This window comes from Anastrepha ludens, chromosome 2 (assembly GCF_028408465.1).
Source record: "Anastrepha ludens isolate Willacy chromosome 2, idAnaLude1.1, whole genome shotgun sequence".
Classification (NCBI taxonomy): Eukaryota; Metazoa; Arthropoda; class Insecta; order Diptera; family Tephritidae; genus Anastrepha; species Anastrepha ludens.
The window spans coordinates 153,347,037-153,359,144 of NC_071498.1; the positions used below are offsets into that span (position 1 = coordinate 153,347,037).

Sequence of the window (12,108 nt, forward strand, 5' to 3'; positions counted from 1 at the left end):
CATAGACCGGAATGTCCTTCAGGATGTCGGTGCAAGCCTTTTGGATGGCCTCTACGAACGTAAAACGTTTTCCTTTCATGGTCAAATACAATTTTTCGAATAGGTACAAGTCACAGGGAGCCATATCAGGCTAATACGGTGAAAGATTGATGGTTAAAATGCGATTTCTAGTCAAAAAATCAGTCACAAGAGTGGATCGATGAGATGGTGCATTATCATGCATTAAGCGCCAGCTTCCTCCTTCGCGGTATTCAGAACGAATTCGACGAATGCGATGCAACCAAAGCTTCAAAACGCCAAGATAGAAAATTGCATTGACGGTTTGACCCGTTGGCACGAATTCCTTGTGGACAAATCATTTGGAATTGGATTTTCGACTCCTCCAAACGCGATTTTTTGGGTGGTAGCTTGTCTGGTTCCTTCCAGTCAGCTCTTTGACACATAGTTTCAGGTTCATGTTGGAAACACCACGTTTCATCACCAGTTACAATGTTGTCCAGGAAGTTCACGTCTTTTCTCGTCTTCTCTCGGCCTTTCGAATGTTGAGTTCTGAGCAATTTTTGGTCCTCAGTTAACTAGTGCGGAATGAGTCGTGCACAGACCTTTCGTAAGCCCAAAAGATCAGTTCAAATGTGATAAATCGATGTTTTGGAGATATTCAACTCGGATTACATGAATCTCAACGATGATTTCGGTTCAATTTTTAATCAAATTTACGAACAATTTCGATGGAGTTTTCGCTGATTACTGATTCATTTTCACTTTTGACCTCACAACATGAAACGTATCACGAACTCTGGCACGAGATAGACAATCATCGCCATAAACTTTTTTCATCAATTCAAATATTTCGGTAAACGTTTTACTGATTTTAAAAGAAAATTTGATATTACCTCTTTGTTCGACACTCATTTTTGTACCGATGACACAAACATACTGACACTTTAGACGCAATAACTTCGCTTCCACTGAACCGAATGTCACCAAACTTTCACTGGAAGTCAGTTAGGGATATAATCAAACACATTTTTATGACACCAGTTTAGTTTATTTTGGACTTTACCTTGTAGGCCACATGGGTCCGAAGCTTTACCAGTGTTGTTGGAGTTGGTTGGCTGATTTAAGTGGTGATTCGTCCAGAATCCAACTAGCGCTTCCGCACCATTTTGTTACCACATCCTCGTTACCAACTTGTTCAATGAATAGCGGTTCGCCCAGGGTTAACATTCCGTCCTTCCATAGGGCAGAGCATTCACAGAGGATTGTTTCCTTTTCTTGTTTTCCCCGACAGACCAAAAGCCAGTTATGACTGCCGTTAGTATCCAGGCGTACCGTCATTTCATGTTCATCAATATTGACGATTGCTTGAGAGTGTAGATGGGCCATAACGTTCTGCTAATTTTGTATTTCGTTTGGTCTCTCCATCTACAATCCACGATTAGGCTGTATTTTAGGGAAATTGTATTCTTGTCTCCACCTAATGGCGTGAAAATCGATTCTGCAAGATCGTTATTCATGGCAGATCCCCCTCTCATCAGTTCATCTGCTTCTTCGTTACCTTCAATGCTCTGATGCCACGGGACCCAGATTAAAGTAACTTTATGGTTTTCACTCAAGGTTGTAAGGCTATTCCTACTTTGTTCCACCCCTTGTTGAGGTTGTTGTAGCCGAATCCAGTGCTTGGATTGCAGCTTGGCTATCCGAAAGAATAGCAATATTGCCCATAAAGGAGAAATCTGTGATTAGTAACCCACAAACCTCTCCAATGGCCAGTACTTTCGCCTGAAAGACACTGCAGGCATTAGAGAGACGCACAGATTTTTAAATTTCAAGTCTATCAGAATTTATTACTACTCCAACACCGCAATCCATTTTGGAGCCATCTGTATAGACTGTAGTGTCGAAGTTGTTTAGTGAGAAGCCCTTACTTCATTCCTCCTGAGATGAAATGAGTTTCTACTGAATGTTACCGTCGGGATGATATAATCAGTCTGCCCTGAGGTATACTGAGTTTGTCGCAGTAATAGAATGGCAATGCCATAAAGATTTTCCTTCCAGCGACCCGCTTCATTTAACCTAAATACACTCATGGTTGCCATCTTCGTGATATGTGGATTGTTGGTGAAGTTCAGGATACATATTTTGGCGAGTATCAATTAACAGTTTAACCTTTTCCCAGCAATATTCTTCAGAGATGAAAAGTATACTCACCCCAGGCAGTTGCAACGATTTCTGCTTAGAGCAGAACAGTGGTAAAGGGGGTGTTCTAATGTAACCCCGTCTTCTTCGCATAAGTTACACGTTTCGTTCTGGACCAATCCCATTTTAGCTGCGTGATATGGAGTGAGACAATGAGCCGCCAGTACTCCTACCAATATTTTACATTTTTTCTTTCGGAGTGAAAAAACAAGCAAGTTCGTAGCATTATTTTGACAATCCTGCGGGAGGTTGTTGTTGTTGTTGTATCATCATAAAAATTCCTCACACATGCACAGGGAATGCTGCTGGAGTGACAGTCCTTGACCGGATATAAGTCTCGGTCGTTCCGTTAATGTAGAATTGACTGTCATGGGAATGTCGCGGCTTCCCATATAGACTGTTAGTTCCTCGTCTAATTCCGTCTTCAAAACTGAGATTGAGGGATATATGTATGCTCGACGTAATCGTCCCAGGCAAGTGGGTGCCTGCCTTAGCAAGCTCGTCAACTCTCCCATTTCGTTTTATTCCCTTGTGCCCTGGTACCTAGTAAGTTGTGACCTGTCTATTCTCGCTGAGCTCGTCCGTTTTGGATTTGCAGTGTTGCACGGTGTTCCGCGCTAATCATTGACAGTAGATTAACTATCGTTGAAGATGTTTGAACGAGTGTCGAGGGGAATAAATTCCAGCGCAAATTCAGCTGCTTTGGTTACAGCATGGATCTCAGCTTGATATATGCTGCAGTGATTAGGAAGCATGAATGACTTTTGGAGGTCCAACTGTGGGCAAAGATGAAGAAAGGAAAAAATAGTTGTAATACTTTGTCAATGTTCTTCTTCTTCTTAATTGGCGCCATAACCGCTTACGCGATTTTGGTCGAGTTTAACATAGCGCGCCAGTCGTTTCTTTCTCGTGCTAACCGGCGCCAATTGGACACACGCCAAGTCCTTCTCCATCTGATCTCTCTAACTCTTAGGAGGCCTTTCTCTTCCTCTGTTACCACTAGCTAGTACCTCATCGAATACTTTCAGAGCCGGAGCGTTTGTATCCATTCGGACAATATGACCAACGTAGCCGCTGGATTTTTATTCGCTGCTATGTCTATGTGGCCGTAAAGCTCATACTGCTCTTTGTTCCATCGTCTGTGATATTCGCCGTCGCTAACGTGCAAAGCTACAAAAATCTTCCACAGAATCTTTCTCTCAAATAGTCCAAGGGATGTCTCATCGGATGTTGCCATCGCTTAAGCTTCTGCGCCTAGTTACTTTACTACTCAATTGTCTACTTAGTTCAAAGTAACACTTGTTGGCAAGAGAGATTCTACGTTGGATTTCCAGGTTGACATTGTTATCGCTGTTAATGATGGTTCTTAAATAAACCAAGTCTTTTACAACCTCGAAATTATAACTGTCAACAGTGACGTGGGTGCCGATAAGCGAATGACAGGATGTACTTCATTTTGCCTTCGTTCACCACCAGACCCATTCCCTTTGCCTCTTTATCCAGTTTGGAAAAGGCAGAACTAACAGCGCGGTTGTTAAGGCCGATGAGGTTGTTGTAGCAGCATAAACATTCCCCAACTTAGATACGGGGAAGGGTATGTTCAACAATGCATTATAATGCGCAACATACCATTTCAGAGTGAGCAGTGCGTTCAAAAATGCAAATATGGCAGTACTGCAAATGCAACGCGTTCTTAAACGTCATTTTTGTATCAAAAGTCGTGCATTATTTGCAGCAAAAATTTTCACACTGCCAATAGTACAATGTCTGATGAAAAGTGGGTATTTAATTATTTATTTTAGCTTTTAATACAAAAATTGATGAAAAATACGATATTTAAACTTTATTTTATTATACTTTTCTAATTTACTCATCACATATAAGCGAAGAAAAAAAAGAAACAATACATCCGGTAGAGAATCAACATCATGGCTTCACTACGAAGACTTTGATGAGGTGTATGGTACCAGGCACTCAATCAATGTGCCCACTCAAAATTTACAAAGCTCAGTTGAGCTGCCGATGTCGATATTATTATTGATATTAAACTTTTGACAAGATATGTCCTTTTAAGCTTTACACGGTTTTTTTTTTCTTAAATTTAATAAAAGACTCTCGGTTTTTTCCTCACATATATCGTCCATGACCAAACCTAGTAACAATTCCATTTTACTGCACAGCGCGTTCATAAATGCAACAAATCTATTTGGAATTTTTCAACAAATCTACCAGTTGCATGAATTGTCTCATTGACAGTGCTGCCAGCGCTGCAAGTACTGCGCATTATAATGCGTTTCTGAACATAGCCGAATGCTGCTGGAGTGACAGTCCTTGGCCGGATATAAATCCAGGTCGTTTCGGTATCGTAGAAGCGACTGTCGTGGAAACGCTGAGGTTGTTGTTGTTGTTTTAACAGCATAGTTAGCCCTGTCAGTGTAGGTATATCATCTGTCGTCTTCGTCTAGCTCATCTAGGGGTAGGCCCAGGAAACATGCTGTTTCGACGGGTTGGGTCCAGAGGGAGAGGGGGGTTAGATGAGTCTGATTAAGGGGGCATGTGAAGAGGTGGTTAGTGTCGTGCGGGGTACCTTCACATGCCGGACATGTGTTTGGTATGTCGGGGTCAATTCTGGATAAGTAGGAGTTTAACCTGCTACAATATCCAGAACGTAATTGTGCCAATGTTACACGAGTCTCACGGGGAAGCTGGAGCTCTTCATCTGCAATGGGTGGTGGTTGGACTCCGATTACGGCATTCACGGGACGGGAGTTCATGAAGGTGGTAACGGACTCCCGGTGAATGTCGTTTATTGACTGTCTGAATACTGTCCGGTCCAATAGGTCTCGGTCAGTTTTGTCCTGGAGTTCGTCAGCGTAGTCGAGGAGGTGTCTCCTGACGTGCCTGGGAGGCGGCTCAGGCTCAAGCAGGTGTCTGTAGGGGTGAAACCTGCGGTAACACCCCAGCAGGAACTGCTTGCTGAGCAGTTTGTTGTGCTCCGCGACTGGGAGCATTTGTGCCTCGTTGTGCAGGTGTTGTATGGGTGACATCAGGAGGCACCCGGTCGCTGTCCGAATGGCGGTATTCTGACATGTCTGAAGCTTTATCCACTGCGAATCACTAGTGCCAGGCGACCAGACAGGCGCAGCATAGTTTAGAACCGGCCGGCCAATTGCCTTAAATGTCGAAAGCAACAGTTCTTTGTCCTTGCCCCAAGTGCTGCCGGCCAGCGATTTGAGGACCTTGTTGCGATTTTGGACTTTAGTGGCAATTGCGGTTGTGTGCGCAGAGAAGGAGAGCAAGCTGTCAAAGGTTACACCCAAAATTTTGGGGTTATTCACAGTCGGAATTGGTGTGTCGTCGACTTTTACCTTAAGGGACAGCTTGACCTCCTTTGTCCAGGTGGTGAAAAGGGTCGCCGTGGACTTAGTGGGGGAAAGTTGGAGATTCCTCGCAGTGAAAAAGCGAGAAAGGTCGGTGAGGTAGTTGTTCACTTTGGAACACAGGCCATCGATGTCATTGCCCGACGCCATTATCGTGCAGTCGTCAGCGTATGAGATCAGGGGAACTCCCGCTGGTGGTTGGGGGAGCTTCGAGATGTAGAAGTTAAAAAGCAAGGGTGAAAGGACACCACCCTGCGGTACGCCTTGCTTAATCTTCCTCTGCTTTGACATTTGATCTCGAAAAATCACTGACGAGTGCCGACCGCTCAGGTAGTTCGCGGACCACCTCTTCAGCCCTGGCGGGAGTGTCGACTGATAAATATCATCTAGTAGCGTGGAATGGCTGACTGTATCGAAAGCCTTCTTTAGGTCCAACGCTACTAGGACAGTCCTCTCGCAGGGGCGGTTTTGGTTAAGCCCGCGATTTATCTGGGCGTTTATGGCGGTGAGTGCCGTGGTGGTGCTGTGCACTCGTCGGAAACCGTGCTGATGTGGGGCTGGGGCCAGGTGGGTCGTGAAGAGTGGGAGTAGGAGGGCTTCAAGTGTCTTCACTACTGGGGAAAGCAGAGTTATCGGCCGATAAGACTCCCCTTGGTTGGCGGGTTTCCCAGGTTTCAATAGTGGGACCACTCTCCCTGCTTTCCACTTGTCAGGGATGATGAGAGTGGCCAGAGACAAATTGAAGACCCTTGTGAGGTATCCTACTCCCAGGGGTCCCAGATGCTTCAGCATCAGCGCGTTAAGTCCGTCAGGGCCAATGGCTTTCGAAGATTTCGACTTGTTGATGGCCCCCTGAACCTCATCACCGGAGAAAGTAAGTGGCGCACTGTCGTTCGTCAGTTTGTGCAGCCTTCTGGTAACACGACGTTTGGTTCTGTCGCCCGGAGGATGCAGTGTAAACAGCCGGCTAAAATAGCTCGCGCATCTCTTCGGGTCCGACGAAGTACAACCGTTGAAGGTGATAGCCACCTTGTCGTTGTGTTTCGTCGGGTTCGACAAGGACCTAACGGTGGACCAGAGCTTACTCACTCCGGAGATGAGGTTACAAGTCTTCAGGTGCTCAACCCATTTAGTCCGCTTGTGTTGATTTACCAGTTGCCGGATCTCCAAATTGAGATCCCTTATGCGGGGATCCCCGGGATCGGCCTGGCGTAGGTGGTCACGCTCGTTTGCTAAACTGGCTGCTTCTGCTGGGAAGTGGGGACGGATGTCCTTATAACATCCAGCTGGGATGAAGCGAGCCGCAGCAGCTGTGAGCACCTTGCGGAATGCGCGTTCGCCGACGCGCACATCAGTGGGGATGGGAAGAGCGGCGAAGGTGTCCTCGGTGAATTCCGTGAAGCCGGCCCAATTCGCTTTTATAAAGTTAAAATAGGACCGGTGATTCGCGGAAACGAAATCGGCAGGTCTCTCGATCGAGACGATAATGGGCAAGTGGTCTGATGCAAGCGATAGCATAGGTCGCCACGTTAAGCTATTTATCAGACCCGCGCTAGCTATTGTTAGGTCAGGCGAGCTGCTACAATTGCCCACTACCCTGGTGGGGGCGTCGTCGTTCACTGTGCTGAATGTCGAGTCGTCTATCTGCTCTGCCAATTGCTGTCCCCTACGATCATTTGGCAGGCTTGAATGCCAAAGATCGTGATGCGCATTGAAGTCACCTACAACCAATCGGTTTTCACCTCTGATGAGCGCACCTATATCAGGGTGATATCCTGCCGGGCAGCAGGTGACAGGGGGTATGTATATATTAAAAATTTCGAGCTCGGAATCGCCTGACCGGACAGCTATGCCTTGACATTCTAAGGTGCTGTCCCTGGGGTCGATTCCTTCATCGATAAGACGATACTGCACAGTGTGGTGGACTATAAACGCTAGGCCACCACCGTTGTCTCGCTCGCGATCGTGTCTGTGCACGTTATAGCCATCCCTGGTGATCAGAGATGACCTAGCGTGCAACTTTGTTTCTTGGACCGCAGCTATCTTGATACTGTGCCGGTTCATAAAGTCGACTATCTCGTCGACCTTACTCGTAAGTCCGTTGCAGTTAAACTGGAGAAGCTTGAAGCTTCTCGGTGAGGTCAGTGTAATCCGGGGGGTGAGGGACGCGTGGGGTTGTCTACGTTGGACCTGCTGTGCAATCCACTGTGGTTGTTGCGGCCTGATGGTGGTGGGCGGCCGCTCCTCCGGGGGAGGTAGTGGGTGCAGAGCTCTGCAGCAGGGGGCAACGTAGGCAGTTGTCCACTCACGGGTGGTGCGCAGGCCGGAACATCTCCGAAAATGGCACCAGCCATTGCAGGAATTGCACTGGACTGATACCAGATTCCGAGGTATTACGGTCTGACACACGGAACAGACTGTACGGGGGACCAGGAGCTGCTGGTTTGTCCCCGCACTGAGGTTGGAGCAGGAAGGGATAGGAGGGGTTAAAGGGGAGTTGTGTTGCTCCGATAGGCTCCTCACCGTGGAGGTGTGGGTTGTGGTGGCGGTTGGTAGTGCCGGCCTATCAGGGGGTGTGGTAGCCGTGGAGGCATCAGACGCCTGTTGGCGGGAGCAACACGTGGCCACATACCGTGTGGACCACTCCCTGTGCGACTTAAGGCCTGAGCAGGTCTTAAGGTGGCTCCACCCGTTGCACTTATTGCACCTAACCGAGGTGGAATTCGGGTGGAGCCGTTGATGGCAGACGCAGCAGTAGAATACCTCTGGCCCAGGGTTGGATTCGACACCAGCCCTGAGGAGAAGTATTTGGAGCAGGTTAGCTGCGGGAGTTTGCTCCTGTGACGTAAGGGGTGGGGTGATATACGATACACTAGACAGGGCTAGTGTACTGGGGCGGCAGCCCTTGGTCGGGAATAAAAACCCGAGTCATTCCGGTAACGTAGAACCGGCTGCCATGGGAACGGCTGAGGTCAATATGATCGGCATACGCCAACAGTTGTACGCTCTTATAAAAAATCGATTAAGTTCTGCGGTTCGTACGATCCTTTCCAATTGCAGGTTAAAGAAGTCACACGACAGCGAGTCACTCTGTCTTTTCTGTCCTTTCTCCATTTCAGTTTTCCCTTTTTTTTGTAAATCTGCCATTTGTCATTTTCAATTCAATATCATTTCATTTTTATTAGTATATTTTTTAAATAAATTCATCAGCTTAAGTAGTAAACACATTTCATACGTTTAACTACCAACGCTTAAACATTAAATTTTCCAGTATACTGTTCAATTTTAGTTAGTGACTTACGCATACTATATCGTTTGAATGTTCGTATGTTTACCATTTTACTAAACAGTTTGTATAAATACACATACAACTGATTTACATGAAACACTATGGTTAGCTTATGAAATTTAATTTACAATTTGAAGAGTCGTAACTTTGCTGGTTATATTTTTTTAAACAATATATGGACGTTGCTGTTTAAATTTTTTTTCACGCAGCATAAACGAATGGGGGTTTCCCTGTATCTATGCGGCCATAACCTATTTAACTGCATGACTTTTGGGTTCGTAAATTCAGTATATGCAATGTAAACCAGCGCACGAAATGCAATAGTTGCTTAATTTAATTTATATTTGTATACAAATATTGGATTTAAGCGTTTAATTTATTTGAATTTTTTGATTTTTTCCGGCTCTTCGGCAGCGGCCAATGGCGTTGTTTCGCATTTGCATCTTACTCTACATATTCAACTATGTTAAGTAGGTCGTACGTAATATACATAACAACAAGTAGATGTAACTAAATTTGTTAAATTATAATTGGCTTCCTCTTGCTGATCCAGTACAGCTGTGAAAAGTGCTAGAACATTATAAACCTGTGAATAATCGGCGCTAAACGCTTGATAACGTTTTTTTATCGTTTTTATTTGTCGGTCGCAAACGTTGCTCTCGCACACATTTTCACATGAAAAACTCTTCGGTCGAATGAGAAAGTGGAAGTCACGTCCGTCCTGGACGATCTAACACAGATATTTCTATGACGCGCAAACCTCGGTACGTGGGATCGATCACTTGTAATCCTTTCGGATTGTAAATGCGCTCATTTTGGGAAGCAATGAATTTGGAAATTTTACGAAGTGTCTGGTTGGAAATATGTAGACACAATTAATTAATTTTAACAAATTATATCAACTAAAACCCATACCTTTTCATAGTGTGTTTCCGAACACATATACACTAGATAGGCGGTGATGCAGCCAATGCAACCTTCACAGTAAGTACTGCAAGAACCTTTTTCCGCCTCTGCGAAGAATTCATTTAGCCTATTGATGGTCGATTCAAACGCCTGTCGCTCAACCTGCGTAAAAGCAAATAAAGTTATAAATCAAATGAAAATTCAAGATAGACCAGATTTGTGCATGGCTTACTCACCAGTCCTTCCAGTTCGCTGGGCAGTCGTGTGTGGAATTTGACCGAGGTGCCTTCGCTGTAATCGCGTTGAATAAATACCTTATTAGCACCGCCCTGTAGCGAGGTTAAACCTTGCGACATCTTCCCTTTTCTGTAAGAGAAGAAAACGGGGTTTGTTATTTGGCTATTCGAATTAATTTTTCGCAATTGCAAAAGATAAAAAAGTTAAATAAAGGCGTTGCACAGCACTTTGAAGGGCTAATCATTTTGTTGGTTTTGCGTGGAAAATCGGTAACTATTGCTCGCTGCAGAGACATTTGTTGCCACAAAGCTTATACAGCAGACGAAATTGATTGAAAACTCACCTGCTTTTGCGTTGAAATTTAAAAAGCCGTTCTAATTACTTTGTGTAATAAAAATTTATCAATTTCCCAAATAAATTTGTGTCAGCTTTGACTGCAGATTTTTCTCCTCCGTCCTTCTACGATTCTTGTTCTTTCAATTGCGAACTGTCAACCAGTGCATAGAGAATTAAGCAAAAGTGTGCGAGAAAGAGATAAATACAGCAGTTGCGTGAAAGCAAAACGATTTTCGTTCGTACTGTGCGTACAGTGTTGCATTGTCTTAGCGGAGTTTGAGTCTTGGGTACAATGGAAAAAATTTGTACATGAGATATTCAAACTGTGATGAAAATTACAAAAATAAAAAAATAATGAAATGCCAATTAAGCCAGTCAACCACAGAAAAGATTTTCTCTGACAATTGGTTTCTGTGTTGTTTTTGTTGTAGATTGGTTTCTGTGTTGTTTTTGTTGTAGCAGTTTACTAGGCCCTGTTAGTGCGATATATGCCGGTCGTCAACGGCAATCTCATCTAATGGCGGACCCAAAAATGCTGTTTCAACGGTATAGGCCTGAAGGAAGGGAGTATTAGGTGAGTAGGATTTAGGGGGCAAGTGAATAGGTGGCTAGTGTCGCACGTAGTACTTTCGCATGTCGGACTTATGTTAAGTTTATCTGGGTTGATTCTGGATAGGCAGAAGTTGGTCGGTGACCAACTTTACTCGAAAACGACCAAACCGATTAGTCTCAAATTTTAACACGAACTTCTTAAATATATTTTAGTAATTAATCGAAGATTTTTTCTTACCGATAAATATTTTTTTTTATAAATAATTGAAGGCCGTAATTTTGGTCAATAATCGATTCTTTTTTTGAGAAACCGCCATTTTGTAAAAACAATTTATTTTGCTCATTTCTTCCATTAATTACTATATTTTACATTACTTTATCGAAATCTGTTTCGTTTTTTATTTTCAGCGGATTCAGTTCAGAGATATAGTGGTCATCGCAAAGCGCCTTTTTTCAGAGGAGCTCCCGCAGATCAGCTGTAGCTCCTTTCCAAATAAATATTTTTACTAATACTTAGTTTTAAAATACAGTTAAAAAATAACATAATATGTGTAAAAATGTTTAGATCGATAAATGAAAAAGTTTTCTTAGAAATAATTCTGGAAAATTTGCTTTTTTTCGGCCTTCTAACTGTATATAACTCCTTAAGTTACGTCCTTTTTTCCATGGCATTAAAAAAGACCTAGAAAATGTTGATGTCAGATATTCGTTTAAGTGTTTAGACTGTTTAGACGTAATCGAATTTTGTGTGGCTGAAAAAACTGTAAACTTGATTCCATTATATTTGAAGGGTAATAACTGGATACATGATTTTGAAATTGTAAAAGAAAGTTTTGTTCAAAATGATTTTGTAAATGGTATTGTAATCGGTGACCTTAATGTACGAATTGGAGACTTACAAGTAAATATGGACGAAATCTTACTAAATGATATTGTAGGAGGAAAAGCAGATAGGAATTCAAGAGACAAAAAAATCAATAGAGGTGGAAGGCAGTTCATAGAGTTCTGTATAAATAATGGTCTAATAGTGTTGAATGGCATGTTAAGTAGTGATGTTGAGGGAAACTTTACTTATGTTAGTAATATATATTAGGTGAATCTGTAAATGATATATGTGCAATATCTCGGGACATATTGAAACATGCGTCTGATTTTATAGTGGACAATAAAACATGGTCTGATCACATGCCTATTATTTTAAAAATGCAA

General features: G+C 43.5%; 1 protein-coding gene across 1 annotated transcript; it reads right to left on the reverse strand.

Moving 5' to 3' along the window:
- Positions 1–8,710: 8,710 nt before the first annotated feature.
- LOC128855633 (golgin subfamily A member 7) lies at positions 8,711–10,502 on the reverse strand. The gene is made up of 4 exons (XM_054090690.1): positions 10,355–10,502; positions 10,011–10,140; positions 9,784–9,936; positions 8,711–9,719 (listed from the first exon to the last, which is right to left on the reverse strand). Exons 2-4 carry the CDS (start codon positions 10,128–10,130, stop codon positions 9,579–9,581), a joined length of 414 nt encoding a protein of 137 aa, XP_053946665.1. The 5' UTR covers positions 10,131–10,140; positions 10,355–10,502; the 3' UTR covers positions 8,711–9,578.
- Positions 10,503–12,108: the final 1,606 nt, after the last annotated feature.